The sequence below is a fragment of the Saccopteryx leptura genome, chromosome 2 (assembly GCF_036850995.1).
Source record: "Saccopteryx leptura isolate mSacLep1 chromosome 2, mSacLep1_pri_phased_curated, whole genome shotgun sequence".
NCBI classification, from domain to species: Eukaryota; Metazoa; Chordata; class Mammalia; order Chiroptera; family Emballonuridae; genus Saccopteryx; species Saccopteryx leptura.
Window position 1 is genome coordinate 265774809 of NC_089504.1, and position 17760 is coordinate 265792568.

The 17760-nt window shown below is 42.6% G+C and overlaps 1 protein-coding gene across 3 annotated transcripts in view; it reads left to right on the forward strand.

Moving 5' to 3' along the window:
* SMG7 (SMG7 nonsense mediated mRNA decay factor) overlaps nt 1-17760 on the forward strand; it is a 69050-nt gene continuing 51290 nt past the window's right edge. For 2 of the 3 annotated variants that reach the window (XM_066361700.1, XM_066361702.1), the window contains exon 1: nt 1-1214. Coding sequence is in view for 1 of the 3 variants with exons in the window: in XM_066361702.1 (XP_066217799.1) it covers nt 1186-1214 (29 nt within the window). In the remaining 2 variants the exon portion in view is untranslated. Of the gene's footprint in view, nt 1215-1457; nt 1540-17760 lie in introns of those variants that run through there. The other variant, XM_066361703.1, reaches the window with a different exon arrangement.

Consider the following 17760-nt stretch of genomic DNA (forward strand, 5'->3'; position numbering starts at 1 on the left):
CGCCTCTACCTCCCTGCTCCAGCCCGCCGCCTGCCAGCCTTCGGGCCCTGCATCGTCTTCGCAGGCCCGGCCTTTTTTACACGCCAGGCTATGAGAGGAAACTATGGAGGTGGTTCCCGCCCTCAGGCGGGTGGAAAAGCCCACGGTGAATGCCTCGGGGTCTTCCCCCAACGCTGCGGGAAGGGGAAAGGGAGGAGGAAATGAACTTCACCGCCCGGGAGAACTACCGGGTTTCCCAACCTACGGGAGGCCTTTAGATGTAAGGGAAGCCAAGGGGAAACCCTGGGCACCTTCCCGGATTATCTATTCGCTAAAGGAGGGTCACCGGGTCGGCACACATCGGTTACTATGACAATACTACAGCCTACAGTTGCCGTGGCAGCTGCTGATCCAATCCAATCCGATTGGTTTTCTTTCTCTTCCTCCCTGGGCTCCACCCTACCCCCTCCGACAGTCTCCCTACGGGGAGGGGCCGCAGAAAAGAGGAGGGGGTCCTCAGCGTCACAGAGCTAACTAAGGGCGCGAGTGAAGTCCGGAGTCTAGGGACTGGCGGGCGGGACTAGCGGGCGGAACTGTGGGTGGAAGGGGCTCCGTTTCCGGGAGGGATGAGTGGAGGGGTGGAAAAAGGAAAAGAAATATCGAGTGGAAGGACAGGGGAAGACTTTGAGTGTAACTCCCGGTAGATTTGGGCTCGATGTTCCCGGTGAGGTGGGGTTGCCCCCTCGCGCGGGGCAGAGGAGTGGATTGGCCGGAAGCCGCCAAGCGCCTCCAGCCGGCTACCCAGCAGCCGCACAACAGCCGCCAGGTAGCTGATCCTAAGAGGGAGTGCTAGAGAGTCGGAAATCACTCGGAGGGGTCGGCACCGCTGAACTCTCGCGAGAGGGACTCCTACTTCCTTCCTTTGCTTCTCCCTCCCCTTTCCCCCGCCCCCTCCCCTCCCCTCTTCCCTCCCCCTCCCTCCTCTCGGGTCGGAGTGTCCCTGCGCCCCACGGGCTGGAGCAGCAGCGTGAGCAGCTTTCCCCGGTCCCTCCCCTTCGCCTCACTCACCCCCACCCCCCCGACGAGCGAGGAGGAGCCGGAGGAGAGCAAGATGGCGGCGTCCGCCAGCACCCGCGGTGCCGCGGGGCCGCTCCGAGGAGCCTGAGAAACCCCCAGAGGCTTCGCGGGAAGACGCGGCGGCGGAGGATGAGCCTGCAGAGCGCTCAGTATCTCCGGTGAGTGCCGAGTCCGACCCCGTACGGAGAGGGAGCGGGCCGAGGATCGGGGCTCGGAGCCCCAGACACAGAGGTGGTATATCCGGGGTGGCGGGGGAGTTGCCGTGTTCTCTCCTTCCCCCGCGGGGAGGCGGGGGCTGCGAGGGGACCGCGGGAGGGGGCGGGGCGGCCACACACCGGGGTGCCGAGCCCCCGCGGGCCGGGCTGAGTTCCAGGGCTGCCGGCTCGTCTCGGTGCGGGGAAGGTGGTTACGGAAGCGTGAGAATGTGCGCGCGCTCGGGGTCGCGGGCTCGCTGGCGAGGGGCGGCGGCGACCCCGAGTGGAGGTGGGTGTGGAGGAGTCTGACCCCCGTGGCGGGGGAGAACGTGGTGGGTCATGGGATTGCCTGGAGCAATGCGTGGTCGGAAGACGGGGTAAAAACCTGCACACCTGGGCTGTGTAGGGGGCTGGGGGAGGAGGGGCTGGAGGAGGGAGAAACCGCAGGAAAGTGGAGTTTATTCTTCATTCTTGGGTTGGAAATACTGAGGGTTAATGCCATCTGTAGTTGGTTGGCGGAGTGTGGGTGGGGGCGTAAAGCGGGGGAATGGATGGGGAAGTGAGGAAAGAAAGGTACAATGGACGGGGCTGGCTTCCCAGAAGAAACTGGGTTAGAGTCAATGTAGTCGGGCGATACCATTCTTTAAGAGTAATGTAAGGAACTTGTGTGTCGGACCTAGAATGACGCATAGATACAGTGTGCTGGTAGACGTGTCTGGAGTGGAGTGTGGGGGTCGATTGATAGATATTTTAGGAGAGGAAAGATACAGACACATTGGAACCAAGTACACGATGGCGAGAGCACATTGAATGGAAAGGCACTAGCTATTGTGCAACCAGGACGGTTCCATGGAAGCCGAATTAAGAACTTGAAGGTGAGGTAGAGGTAAACAAGGGTCAAAATCTTGATGGTAGAGAAAAATAAGATTGTTAGAACCTGAAATTAATTGGGGAGTTGCTGTTGCTTAGAGAAGGGGAAGGCAAACCTTAAAATGGGTTCTTTCGTCTTTTAGGAGCAGAACTAAGAAAAGCAGGCTTATAGGAAGATGTTTAAAAAAGTAGTTTCATACCTTGCGAAGGAGGAAATGGATGGGGTAGGAGTCTGATACGAGCAGAAAAGTCATTTTAGCTCTTTAGTGAAGTGAAAGTGTTGATGGGTTGAATGCCTGAGTTTAGCAGGGACAGGGATCCACACAAATACGTGCCCAGTGACTATTAGGGTAGTTGAAAGGCTATCTATCCGTATATCAAGATCTTTTTTTTCCTCCTTTAATACCTGTTTATTGTTTAATATGTCAGATAAACTTAAATACACCTGTGGTAAAGCTCTATGGTAGATGCTATAGTAGGACATACGGAAACTGATCATCAGGATGGTCCTTGATTTTAACGTTTAGGCAGTTTAGTGTATAATAGACAAGTTAATATCAGCACAATGAAATTGGTAAGTATCATAAAAGATGCCAAGTGTTATAAAAGTCCAAGGGCAGGAGATTACCTGAGCAATTGGGGGGAATCAGGAAAAGCATCCTTTGTTTATTTGCTTATTCATACACTCATGATTCATCAGTCATTTTGTTAATCACCTGTATAGGAGGCATTGTACCAGCTGCTGACCATAGAAAAGTAGAACTCCACCCTCCTCTTACAGAGTTTACAGTTTGTTAGGCTTCAAGGAGAAAATGGCACTTAAAATGGTCCAGTGTTATCCAATATTACTTATCCAATATTAAATGGAATGGATTAAGAAGAATGGATCTAAATGTAAGGAAACTGAACAGAGATATGTAGACAGGGAAGTAAGGGGCCAGGAGAAGTGTTTAGTCCACTTACACAAGAAATAAAATGATAACAGCTGGAAAAACATTTAATTTTATAAGTTATTAAGTTTTGCCCCTTCCTTGTACAGATGGGGAATTATAGCCCAAGGAAGTTAATTTAAATGGTTGAGGATCATATAGCTGGTATGTGGAAGTTCTAACTCAAATGTAGGTCTTCTAAGTCTACATCAGCTGTATTGTGTAACATGTCTGGGTCATCCATTCTTTCCTCAAGTATATTGAAAGCTTACTATATTCTAGGCACTGAGGATATCATGGTGAGCAAAACGAACAGGTGAATGTGTTTATCAGTTGGTGACTAGGAAGTACTAGGAAGAAAAAATAAAGCAGGATAGAGTGACCAGGTAAAGTCTACATGATTAGATGCCCATAGTTGAGAGCATCTATCTTGAAGATCATGATCTGTAGTTTATAGTTAAAATGGATGAACAATAGAGAATCTGATAATTTGTTTAGAAAGGAATTCATGTGTTCAAAGCTATATTTTGGAAGCTGAACCAATGTAGTGTAAGGGACAGTTAAAGGCCAGAAATAAGGTGGTGGTAGTGGGACTAAAAAGGTGTTATGAAAAGTAGATTGGGAGGCTAGTGGGAATGTTCATGGGATGATCACTTGGCTTCGAGAGACTTTTGTGTTGATACGTCTTATATTTTGTAAGTCAACATGGTCTGGAAGACTTAGGTTGTAGAGTCAGTGGAAGACAGCTGGAAATGAATTGAGTTCTTAAAAGGGAGAAAAGTGAACACAATGTTTGAATAACCTTTATTTTCTAGCTATGGTTGAACAGGTAAAATGGAACAGGTATAAGACCTGGAGTCCCTTACAGATTCTTGGAAGCCAATCTTTCTCAGTGTTGCACATCTGTCCTAAGTAGATAAAACAAGCCTTAGGGCTAATAGTCTGAGACAAGCCTTTCTAGTGAGAAAGGCATACACCAGCCCAAATTTCCCCTCTTCCTTTTAAGGTAATCATTCTATTTAAGGTCTGAGGAGACTAGAGAATGTCTTCAAGGGAAGCGTTATGTTCACTTTTTTTTCCTTTGGTAAAAAGGAACTGTTGGTTTTTATAGACAACTCAGGCAGGATGCTGGGTATTGCTGAATGAGTGTAATTGGGGGTGTAGTAGTTGTTCCTTGTGACCTTGACTTTAGGAAGAGTTTTCTTGCCTACTTTTGTCAGTGTAAGACCATGACTGGGCAATTTTTAAACTGCATAGCCACAGCTCTTCCCTCATGTAGATGAGAATTAGTTATCTCGGCTGAAGTAATTTGTTAGAGTTTGCGAGCTGGGGTGTCTGGCATTGAGATGGTGAGTGGCAGCAAACGAGGAGCAGGGTGGTGTTTCTAAAGAGTAAGAGATGAAGATATGAGGTAAAAAATATCGATAAAACAAAAAAGAGATGGAATTCTACTCAAGTGGATGCATTAGTCTTGAGTTGTAGAAACGGAGCAGAGTTGAAAGATAGGAAAACCTGTCTTTGGTACGAGAAACAACGTGGTTATCAGAGCAAGAAAATATGATGAAACTTTTTTTGTTGTTAGAAGGAAAGTGTCATTTTTTTTGAAGTGAAACCTGAGATCATTTTCTTACACTTTTTTTTAAAAAAGAAATGGTCTTAAAATATGGGAATTCTAGACTGACACTGGAAATTTATTACCCAGTTTGGGGGTGGGTGGGAGATTCAGTCTTTTCTTTTTTGATTTGTGACAATGCAAAGATTTTTTAAAGTCTGACACCTCTGTTGAATAAAAGAAAAAGATGTATTAAATATAGAAAAGATTTATTAAATATGGTGCAAGAGAAGAGTGAGGATAGGCCATAGATGAGATAGTAGGTGAGGTATAATAGTCGTTTTAATAGAATAGCATTTGAAAGAATAGAAATATGGAAATTAACATGTCAAAGTTGGAAAAGCAGGGGTGGGGAGGTATTGGAGTACCAGACATGGAAGACATCATCGAAGTTATTTTAGAAGGTGAGAAAGTAGAATAATCATAGCCACAGGGAATACCAGTCAGACAGGTCAAATCCTGTTATAAAAGGTGGCACAGGTGCCACTGAATGACATCTGCTGCCCTTGTGGGAGCCAACTGTTCATACACTGTACTCCCTCCAACTTGCCTCCTCTCTTCCCTTCACAATGCTCCTCTTTTGCTCTTTCATTTCTTTCTGTGCTGTTTTTCAGTAAGATCTATTTGAGGTTAACTCCAGGTGTTAGTCCCCTTTATAGGGAAGATCTACAAATTACTGCACCCATTTGGTTCGTTTGGTTTTTGTTTTTGTTTTTGAATGATACCTCTTAGTGAAGAGGCTGCATTCCAATGGCATCCTTTTTTGTCAGAAACTTTGTTACCAGAGATAGAACTACTATAACAGCAACAAAGTTATTGTTTAAATGCTACCCTGTTTCCCCAAAAATAAGATGGTGTCTTATATTAATTTGTGTTCCTAAAGACGAGCTAAGTCTTATTTTTAGGGGAGGCCTTATATTTCTAAGTTTGAAAAAAAATTGCACTAGTTCTTATTTTCTGGAAAACAGGGTTATGAAAATATCCAATATGTTGTAGGATAAAATGTATCATTGTAAGTCTTAGACCTGAGTGAGATAAAGGGAGGGGATGAGACTGGATCACAGAGCAAGCAGAACTTGAACCTAGCCTGAGGAATTGGGATGTTAGTGGGAGCATTTGGGAGGAATAGGTATACTAAATCATGTGTGCCCCATGTTCTGCCTATTAATGCCGGCCTGGGTATTCACCACCTTGGAAGCATCAATAAATCCTGTAGCACATTCTGAAAACACACACACACACACACACACACACACACACACACACACCCCACCATGTACAGGATTTAAAACAGCTTTGGTCCCAGAAAATTAGCACAACATGGCGGATTTACCAAACATGGTAAAATTGAGGGGGGGGGGGGATGACATTCTCTTGAGGCTTATGAGTCTTTATACACACACACACACACACACACACATATAATGCTGTTAATATTATTTTACTTGCTTCAATATTGACTGGCTAAATCATTTTGGCAGTTAATTTCTGCTTCCCTTGTGGTTTCAGTTGGATTCAAAATGTATACTTCCTGCTCTAGTCTATGGTTCACTACTGTCTGATAGCTGCTGTGTTCTACCTTCATTGTAGATGAAGCAATTGCTGAGTTTTTCTCTCTTTTTTTTTTTTTTTAAGATATGTTATATAGTAAACTCCGACACATTGGTGTAGCAAGTTTTTATTGAGGCATTTTCGGAGTGGAGGGTGGCTGGGACATTAAAAGGGTGAGTTTGTTTTACAGTGGAGAAATACTGCTTGCAGCCTCCAGCTACATCTCTAAAGCAGGCTAGCATTTCAGATGTTTTATTTTATTGTTTTTTTATTTTATTTTATTGGTTGCATGAATGAAGACCTGAAAGTTTAGGTGAATTAGTTTAACTGATTGATCATGTTTAGAGAATAAATTATTAAGCAGATGTCTTTTGGATAGTGGATTATTCATCTGCATGTGGTTATTTTGGCAAATAGTCATCAGATTGCCATTTAAGGTTTGTAATCAAGCTATATTTTAATTTGGTTGTTGAATTGTTGTGGATTAGATTTATCAGTGGTTTAAGAGGTGGTAACTAAGAAAGGTTAATCAGCAGTTTTAGGAAAACACAGGGATGGAGTTTTTGGCAAAACATGTCACATGGTAAGTGAGAACTTGTAACTAACTCCTTTCTTGTTAGCATGTAAGTGGAGCTGCTTAGGGAAGTTGTTTTCACTGAACCTCCCTCAGACCCAGTTTTTACTCAGTGGGAAGAGGAGGTGACTACTAATTGTTTAAGAAAACTTTAGGAGTCTCAAGTAGACCAGGTAGTGATTTTGTTCCAACTCTTGTTTTTTTCCCTTTGAACAAAGTTTCTTAACCTTGACACATACTGATACTTGAATCATGTTTTGAGCCAATTCTTGATTGTGGGGGGTGTCCTGTGTATCAGGATTCTTCACAGCATCCCTGGCCTCTGTCCACTAGATGCCAGTATCATTCTCTATTTGTGACAACCAAAAATAATTCTACACATTGCCAAATGTTTCCTCTGGGTGCAGATTCACTCACAGTTGAGAACCACTGATTTAGAAAATATTATATGCTCAGTATAGATTTATTTTCTTGTTTTCTCCTCCTTTAAGCCACAGATGACTTCTTAGGCTTCTCTTACCAGCTTCTTTTAGATTGTAATAGGCTTGTTAGCATGTTTAGACTACCATAAAAATGTGTACATGTTTGAGTGTGTTTTATTTTACTGGCAATTATTGAATACTTACTGTGTGCAAAGCACAATTACAGGGGCTTTGCCTGTGAGAAACTCAGAGATACTGGAGCAGGACATTGAAGTCACTCATAGTAGATGAACTGGTAAGTGCCATGCTGGAGAAACAGAAGTACTCTGTGAGTATAGGGAAGAGCTTCCAGCAGAGGGAAAGGTGAGTGAGGAAGGTATCTTGGAGGAAGTAAGATTTGATCTTGGTTTTGATAGGTGGATCATACTTTTAAAAGTAGGTATTGGGCAAATTGATTTTCAGGCAGGAGGAACATCTCATGGTTCTTTTATTCTAGATACATTTCTAAAAATTTCATTCACTCCTATTTAATACATTCAGGCCAGGCCTTTCTAAGTTTTTCTTAGATAAGGTAGGTTACAGAGAAGTAGAGATGTGCAGGTGGGAGTTCTGAAGACTGGGAGGCTGGTATAAGGTGTCAAAAAGGGAAAAGCAAGTTTGACCAAAGTTCTGCAGACTCCCTTCCATTACCTGTGCTTTTGGTTACATAGCGTTCTCTCCTTTCAGTCTTCAGTTTTTCTCTTTCTAGCCTTCTTGTTTGAGGACTAATCTCAGTATTGTCTTAAAAATCTTTTCCTGTTTCTGTTTTTCCTTTGAGCTCACCTTTTCTTACCTTTCTTTTATGGCTAACAATTTTAAGTGTGCCCAATATTATGTATATTTTTCCTTTTACTTACCATCTATTTTTTCTTAATTTCTTGTAATTGGCTCGTTTTCCTTAGCACTTCATTAGAGTTAGTATTTCCAAAGGCACCTAAGGCCAAATTTATCTGCTGATTGTTTACTTTTCTCTCTGACACCCACACTCTTGTTTCCCTTTGTCTCTGACTCTTTGTCCCTCTTCTAGTCACCCCTCCTCCATCCATCCATCCATCCCACCATCCCACTATCCCACTATCCTACCATCCTACCATCCTACCATCCCACCCCACCTCACCAGTAAACATTCAGTTTGGGCCAGTGTATATCCTGGGTCCCTGTGGATAAAACAAGAACATACCCTCAAGTAGTTTTCCCAGGCCCACAGTAAATGTGGAGTTGCTACACAGTTTGCGGCTGAGAGATAGACGTGGGCAGTAGGGGAGGCTGTTGAGCTCTGTCTTTTGTTTTCAGCACTGTAATTCCCTGGTGCTCATTACCCTGCTCCTTATTTTGTTTCCCTGCCCCACCTCACCTCACCACTGGCACAAAGAAAGGCATAACCCTATCCCTCTCTTTTTCCTTCTTTCAACATTTCTTTTGTTCAGAAATCACATCTACTAATAGTACTTTAGCAGTCACCACATCATCACTGTTTAAAAATCTATCAAGCATCAGTTTAATATAGATCATTGTGGTAGGTAGTGGGGAGACAAATTGATATACGATATCATGTCTGCTATTCAAAGACTGTTTAACTATTTAATAGGCTTAAACTATTATAAAATATGTTGATTTTATAAACAAAATAATGCATAACCGAGTGCAGTTGAATGTAATGGTTTAGAGCAGGGGTCCCCAAACTTTTTACACAGGGGGCCAGTTCACTGTCCCTCAGACCATTGGAGGGCCGGAGTATAAAAAAACTATGAACAAATCCCTATGCACACTGCACATATCTTATTTTAAAGTAAAAAAACAAAACGGGAACAAATATAACATTTAAAATAAAGAACAAGTAAATTTAAATCAACAAACTGACCAGTATTTCAATGGGAACTATGCTCCTCTCACTGACCACCAATGAAAGAGGTGCCCCTTCCGGAAGTGCGGTGGGGGCCGGATAAATGGCCTCAGGGGGCCGCATGTGGCCCGTGGGCCGTAGTTTGGGGACCCCTGGTTTAGAGCATGGTCTCTGGGTTGGAACTGCCTGGATCCAGATAGTAGCGGTGTTACCTTGGGCAGGCTACTTCAGCTTTCTGTGCCTCAGTTTCCACATTTGAAAAGTGCAGATAATAGTATCTATCCCATAGAGATAATAAAGATCAAGTGAGCTAATGTGTATGTGTTTGGAATGGTTCTGGCACATAATAAGCACTGTATAAATTGATCTATGTATAATGTCTGAACCTTAGCCTCTGACACTGACTACGCTCATCATTTTGCAACTCTGCCTTCTGCACATTTCCTTATCTTAGAAGTCTTTCTGTCATAGCAAACTCCATGCTCTTAAAAGTGAACTCAATTCTTACTCTCTTCACCCTGTTCCTTAAGGTGCTACCACACCTCCTGTCCGGGTTTGAAACCATGTGGTCACCTCTGAGTTCTCCCCTTTTCCTCCCCCTCTTTCACACATGTCCCATCTTGGGAATGTTGCCTTCTGATTTTCCCCTTTGTCACTTCTAACTCCTGTCAGCTTTATACCCATACTGTTGAAATAGTCGTCCTAAAACTGGTACCTTGCCTGCAGTTCCTGCCAGTAGCAAGAAGAAAGCATTGACTTTGGGCTTTAAACACTGTCCTCTACACTCTCTGTTTTGATCTAACAGCATCTCTGGCTCTTGATTTCTTTTCTTTACTTTTTTTTTTTTTTTTGAGAGACAGCTAGGGATAGATAGGAAGGGAGAGAGATGAGAAGCATCAGTTCTTTGTTGTAGCTCCTTAGTTGTTCACTGATTGCTTTTTCATGTGTGCCTTGACTGTGGGCCTATAGCAGAGCAAGTGACCCTTTGCTCAAGCCAGCAACCTTTGGGCTCAAGCCAGGGACCGTAGGTCATGTCTGTGATACCACTCTCAATCCAGCAACCCCGTGCTCAAGCTGGTGAGCCTATGCTCAAGCCGGATGAGCCTGCGCTCAAGCCGATGAGCCTGCGCTCAAGCCGGCAACCTCGGGGTTTTGAACCTGAGTCCTCTGCGTCCCAATACTGTGCTCTATCCACTGTGCCATCGCCTGGTCAGGCATAGTCTTGATTTCTTTAATCTCATAAAATTGGTGTCAGTATTAAAATAACAAAGGTTTACACGTGTTCAGACTCCCCACCACCTGTCCCTCTGCCAGTTAATCTTTTGCAGTATTTCTATATTAATATTCCTGAAAAGCATTTGCATATGGCTTTCCTTTGCTTAAACTCCAAGAGGGCCTTCCGCAAGCTGACCCTTCACTATCTACGTCTGCCACATACCTCCTTAGCTTTTGATAGGAACCAACTGTTCTAGCCAGAGTAATCTCTTTAGTTTCTTCTGAATATGGTTTAGCCATTCCTGCCTTAATCTCACTTCCCAGGCCATTTCCCCGTAGAGGTACCATTCTCCTCTATCTTAGATAAGCTTCACCTTCTCTGTAAAGACTTCTTATGTACCCCAGGATTTCTGCATTCTTTGAACTTGTAGCGTTTCCTGTCTTTTAGTCATTTGGTATTTAAAATTTCCTAAATTTGTAACGATCTCATTTGATATAAGTGAATTATCTCTGCAGCTAGATTGAGTATGATAGAGACCATGTCTCAGCATTTTTAAAATGCTGTTTGCATAATAGGTATTGAATGAAATCCTCATACTTTTGTTTTTGTAAAACACTTACGGGATGTTTGCTGATACTAGTGCTAGGCTCTGAGAATATACCTTAGAAATAAATGAAGTGGTTTTTGTACCTTAGGATAGTGGTATTCTGGGGGAAATGTATGTTGCACATATATTTCAATATAATTTGGCAAGTACTATGTTAAATGTTTCCATTTCATTTCATTTAAGGGATGCCATGACTATCTGAGGTAAGTGGGACTTCTGTCTGGGAGTGCAGAGGAAACTTTGAGAGTTGAGCCCCAGCTCAGTTTTAAAGGGTGAGTAGGATTAGCCAGGTGAAGACTGAAGGGAAGAAGGGAAGAGGAGAGCGGGAAGGGGGCAGAATAAGTAAGTGCCTGGGGCAGTGCGTTTGAGGAACTCAGAAAGGTTTGGGGTTAGGAATGAGAGCTTGCTTGGTGTAAACATGATTAGATCAGACTGGCAGTGAGGTTAGGTCATAAATTAAAGAGATTTTGATTAGTCACTGTCTCATTCTGTGTTTCCTTTTGGGAGTCTAAGGTTTCTTCTGCAAACCTGGTCATTAATCTTATGGGAGCAATTTATGTTTGAATGGCTAATGTTAATTGTACCTGTTCCTATTGGAATAGAGAGGCACAGGAGGTACTGAGAGCCCGCATTACTTCCTGTGAGGCACATAAAGATTCAGTTTCCTTACCTTACTTTGGAAAGTAGCTTCATCTTAGGCAAAACTTAGTTATTTGGAACATTATTAGATCCGAGTTTTAGTGAATACATGTAATTCTGAAAATATCTTTGAGTTGATAGGACATATTTTATAGAATCTTTACCAGTTGAGATCCGACATGGAACGGAGGGGCAGGTGAGAGAAGAGGGAAAAAATAGGGGGGAGAGGGTCAACACATTAAGTGAAGTCTCTTTGGATTTAATGGTTTAAAGTAGCGGTTCTCAACCTGTGGGTCGCGATCCCGGCGGGGGTCGATCGACCAAAACACAGGGGTCGCCTAAAGCCAATGAGGCGACCCCTGTGTTTTGGTCGATCAACCCCCGCTGGGGTCGCGACCCACAGGTTGAGAACCGCTGGTTTAAAGTCTCATGAAGAAAACAATGCAGAACCTTTTTGATGACTAACATTTTTTCAGGGTTTTTTTGTGTGTAAGCTTCTTTGAGGAATTTTATTTATTTATTCACACTGCTCATACAAATTAGGATATTTGATCACTTCAAACAGTATATTTTTAATTTAATTGGGGTGACATTGGTTCTCAAAACCATACAGGTTTGTTTCTCTTTCATTCATTCATTCATTTATTAATTTTAGAGAGGGGAGAGGGAGAGAAAGGGGGTTGGGGAAGGAGCAGGAAGCATCAACTCCCATATGTGCCTTGACTGGGTAAGCCCAGGGTTTCGAACTGGTTACCTCAGCGTTCCAGGTCGATACTTTATCCTCTGCGCCACCACAGGTCAGGCAATAAAGGTTTCAAGTGTACTACGTGATCTGCACCCAGCATCATGTGACCATCACCCCAAGCAAAATCTCTTTCGGTTCCCATTTTCCCGCCCTTAGCCCATCTCTACCTAGTCCCCCCACCCCCTTACCCTCTGGCTACACCACACTCTTATCTCTGTTATGTGTAGTCTTGATGGCATTTTTCTTCTGTGTGTCTGTCTTGAAGGGAAAACTATGATCCTAAAATCAGTTATTTTAAAAGAACTGTTGTATTGGTGCATTAATATTCTGTCTGTTTTCTTAAAACTCCATTGGTTCACCAACCACATAAGTTATTTTCCTCTCCTTTTCTTAAAGGCTTAGTATTCCATTGCTCTGTTAGGGTACTGTATATTAGGATGTGTTTTACTAATACTGCCTCTTAGAAAGGTCATGAATTATTATTTGTGTGTGTGTGTGACAGAGAGAGAGAGAGAGAGAGAGAGAGAGAGAGAGAGAGGAGGGGCAGACAGACAGGAAGGGCAAGAGATGAGAAGCATCAATTCTTCATTGCAGCACCTAGTTGTTCATTGATTGCTTTCTCAATATGTGCCTTGACCGGGTCTATAGCAGACCAAGTGAGTGATCCCTTGTTCAAGCCAGCAACCTTGGGTTTAAGCTGGTGAGCTGTGCTCAAACCAGATAAGCCTGTGCTCAAACCACAACCTCGGGGTTTTGAACCTGGGTCCTCTGCGTCCCAGTCCAGCGCTCTATCCACTGCGCCACCATCTGGTCAGGCTCATTAATTATTTATTTAGTTATCAGGTGCCAACCTAACCAAATTTTCTTTGAGATTCTAGGGCAGGGGTCCCCAAACTTTTTACATAGGGGGCCAGTTCTCTGTCCCTCAGACCGTTGGGGGGCTGGAGTATAAAAAAAACTATGAACAAATCCCTATGCACACTGCACATATCTTATTTCTAAGTAAAAAAACAAAACGGGAACAAATACAATATTTAAAATAAAGAACAAGTAAATTTAAATCAACAAACTGACCAGTATTTCAATGGGAACTATGCTCCTCTCACTGACCACCAATGAAAGAGGTGCCCCTTCCAGAAGTGCGGTGGGGGCCGGAAAAATGGTCTCAGGGGGCCGCATGTGGCCCGTGGGCCGTAGTTTGGGGACCCCTGCTCTAGGGAGTGATTAGATATTGGTAGTGAGATAATTAAAGTAAAATATGGTTGGAAGACGGTATTCAAACAAGAAATAAAGGTATGCTTGCTTGAATTTTTTTTTTTTTTTGGTTGGATGGAAAAAGATAAAAAGCATGGTGTTAATAGAACCACCACAAATAGGATGAATTTGAATATAAAAAGTATCTTAGGGCATCTGCAAAATTTTGTACATAATGCATACATAGTTTGTGCAAGATATTCTAAAGTGAAATTTTTGTATTTTAATGTCTACTATGAAATACATATCTCTCAAATTCTGCTTAGTTTAACCAAAACAATCATTTATTTATCTGAAATAATCATTTGTTTTGCTTTGTTTTGTTTTAATGAAAAGTCAACATTTTAAGGAGCACAACACAAATGTTAAGACATGTTGGTTATAAACCAATTCTGGTTTATAAAAGAGGAAAAGAAAATGTTAACACATTAATTACTTTCTAATTTAAAAAAAAATATTAATTCAGTTGTCTGTGAACTCATAGACAGGGGTCTTTTTGGCCTCCTAACAGCAGCATGTTGTGGTGAGTTGATTGAGCAAGGCCTTTGAGTTAAGATTGGCCTACTTTGTAATTAGGTTGTCCCAAGTTCAGATCACAGCACTGCTATGTATAGCAATGTGACCTTGAACCTCTCTAGTTTTAGTTTTCTGCTCTGTATTTTCCGATTTATAAAATGACAGTGATAGAATTACTGGGAATATTACATGAGAAGATGTATGTATAAAACCCAATATAGTTCCACATGGGAAAAGAGCCTAATTTATGCATTATATTACTTTTCTGCATTTATGTATGTATCAATATTAAGAACTTGCTAATGTAGTCTTTAAATTGGGTGGGTAGCTATACGGTATTGGAGGGGTCTTTACTGTGAAGCCGTATACTATTCCTCAAAGGTACCATTTTACATTTTACTAGTACTTTATACTTCTCAAAAGCTTTATATAATTGTCTTTAGCTCTCGTATACAATAACCTTGTATAACTAGATTGGCATTTTGTAGAGAAGGAAAATGAGATTTAAAGTACCTAATCAGTGGCAGAGTTGGGACTGGCTTTTTTATTTTTTCCCCGTGGTCACTATGTGCCATGCTGGAAAGATTGGCTTTAGTCTGCTCCCTCTTTGACCACTGAACACACTTGGCAGTGCAATATTTGTATTTTAGATGGTTCACAGTTAGTGGTTGTAAATGCATGTATTGTAAAGTATATTTCTTAAAAGTAAACTTAAAAAAATTTTAAGTGCTGATGTAGAACTGGTTTGTTACGAAAATGCTGTAATGAACATCCTCATACACACATATCCTTCGGTACACCTGAATGACAGAATGTGCACATTTAAAAGTATTTGTTAAGTGTGGTAGGCAGAATGAGGTGCCTCCCCATCCCTCTAAAAGATGTCTACATCTTGAACCCCAGAATCTAATAACATATTGTTACATGGCAAAAAGGAATTAAGGTTGCTAATCAACTGACTTTACAATAAGAGATTGTGGATTATTTGGTAGGCCAAATGTAATCCCAAGTATCCTTTATGTGTAGAAAAGGAAGGCAGAAGAATCAGAACCAGGGAGATAGCATCCTGCTGAAATCGAGGGGGGTCGCAAGCCAAGGAATGCAGACACCCTCCAGCACCAGGGAAAGGGATTCTTCTCTAAAGCCTCTGTAAAGCAACACAGGCCTGGTGACACTCTGATTTTGACCCTGCTAGAACCCTTTAGGCTTTTAACTTTCAGACCTGTAAAATAATGCATTTGTGTTGTTTTCAACTGCTAAATTCGTGGTAATCTGTTATAGCAACAGTAGGGACTAATACATGGCAGATTTTGCCAGAGGCAGCAGAGAATTCATACTGTTTACTTTGGCCTTAGCACTGTTGAAGAAGACGGGTAGCCTTACATCCTCGCTAGTGCTGAAGGCTTCATGCAGGTTGCTGTCTTTTTTTTTTTTTTTTTTCCTGAAGCTGGAAACAGGGACAGACAGTCAGACAGACTCCCGCATGCACCCGACCGGGATCCACCCTGCACGCCCACCAGGGTCGACGCTCTGCCCCTCCAGGGCATTGCTCTGCCACCACCAGAGCCACTCTAGCGCCTGGGGCAGAGGCCAAGGAGCCATCCCCAGCTCCGGGGCTATCTTTGCTCCAGTGGAGCCTTGGCTGCGGGAGGGGAAGAGAGAGACAGAGAGGAAGGAGAGGGGGAGGGGTGGAGAAGCAAATGGGCGCTTCTCCTATGTGCCCTGGCCGGGAATCGAACCCAGGTCCCCCACACGCCAGGCCGACACTCTACCGCTGAGCCAACCGGCCAGGGCCTCTGTCTTGTTTTTTTAGAAGCAGATTCCATGATGTCTTTTTGTCTAGCTTTTCTCAGAAAGTTTTCCACTGAACATTAATTCTCTGGGAAATTCACAAATGTTAGGATTCTCAGTATTTTCAAGGCAAAATAAATTTAAGACTACTAGGTTGAACTGGATTCTTGTTTAGGACTTCTCATAGTTGTAACATGCTAATGTAGATTATGAAGCTTCCAAAAGGGAGAGGTTAGTGTTCCTGTAAGTTATGTCACGTATGACAAAACTGGTATTTTTTTGGAACACTCATTCGAAAATGTGGTTCTCCTTTTTTGTTTTTATTTTTTTAGTCTCTTAATCTCTCTAATATAATGACCTTCAGATATGCCCATATCATATCTTAGACCTTGTCATTCTTCTACCTCTAAAACTTTAAATTCAACCATTCCTTTTTTTTTTTTTTTTTTAAGTGAGAGAGAGACAGTAAGGGAGAGAGATGAGAAGCATCAACTGCTAGCTTTGGCACCTTAGTTACTCATATGTGCCTTGAAATGGGGGGGGGGGTGCTCCAGCAGAGCCAGTAACCGCTGCTCAAGCCAGCAACCTTTGGACTCAAGCCAGTGACCATGGGGTAATGTCTATGATCCAATGCCCAAGCTGGTGACCTTGGGGTTTTGAACCTGGGTCCTCAGCATCCCAGGCCGATGCCCCTATCCACTGCGCCACCACCTGGTCAGGCTCAGTCATTTCGTTTTGACCACAACCTTAATTAATTAGGAGGGGCTAGACTGAGTGACTAAGTACATGTTCATCTTTCTTGATAAGGCATGAGTTACTTTTCTTCATTTGAGACCTAAATGTGGACACACTGGTACACATTTCAGATCCGCAGCTTCCCAGGTGAGGTAAGAGGGAAATGAGAGAACCACTTACAATCTGGGCATATGGCCATGTACTGTAAAGTGTGTTAGCAAATGATACAATGCAATGCCAAGCTAATAAAGTAAGCTTCAGGTTTTCTGCTTTCCAATTTGTTACCTCCACTGATTCTTCATACCTGAAATAACAGTCTGTCTTCTCCACTCTTTGATGTGAACTGCAGGTGATGGCAGCACTCAGAAGTGTGTCAGCATGAGTAATTCGTTGTCATTGTAAATGCTAACAGGGAATTGCGTTCTTTTGTGTCAGGATTTACTTGTTTTTGTGTTGCATTTGGGAGGTGTGTGCAGTATATCCTGATTTTGTAGCCATACAGATAAATCCTTTATTTTAAGTCTTTGTGAAATTTTGAAAGGCGATCTTGAGTTAATATCCTTTATTTTAAATTGGTGTGTTATCTTTTGATTTTATAAAATATGTTTTTAGGAGTCATTTTGACCTGTCTGTTGTTTAAAAGGCTTCTTAATTTTATGCTCTACCAGTGGTCGGCAAACTCATTAGTCATCAGAGCCAAATATCAACAGTACAACGACTGAAATTTCTTTTGAGAGACAAATTTTTTAAACTTAAACTATATAGGTAGGTACATTCCTTATCAAGGTAGTGCCCACACGCGGTATTTTGTGGAAGAGCCAAAGAGCCACGTGTGGCTCATCAGCCACAGTTTGCCGACCAGGGCTCTAAACCCTCTGCCATATGGGTCTTGGGTTAGCTTCCAGTCACCTATAATCTGGCAGTGCTAACCTGCCTTTTGTTTTTTCAGTTCTAACAGTGAAGCTTGTGTAGAGTAACAATGAGGTATGATAACTTTATAGAGAGAGGCTGCTGGTTCATACTTTTCGCCATGATTTCTAATACGTCAACAACTTTATTTTGTGCCAGACACTATTCCAAACATTGCTTATTAACTCTATCTGTATCCTCACAGCAACTTATGAGGTATATACTATTGGCTTCATTTTATAGAAGAGCAAACAGAGA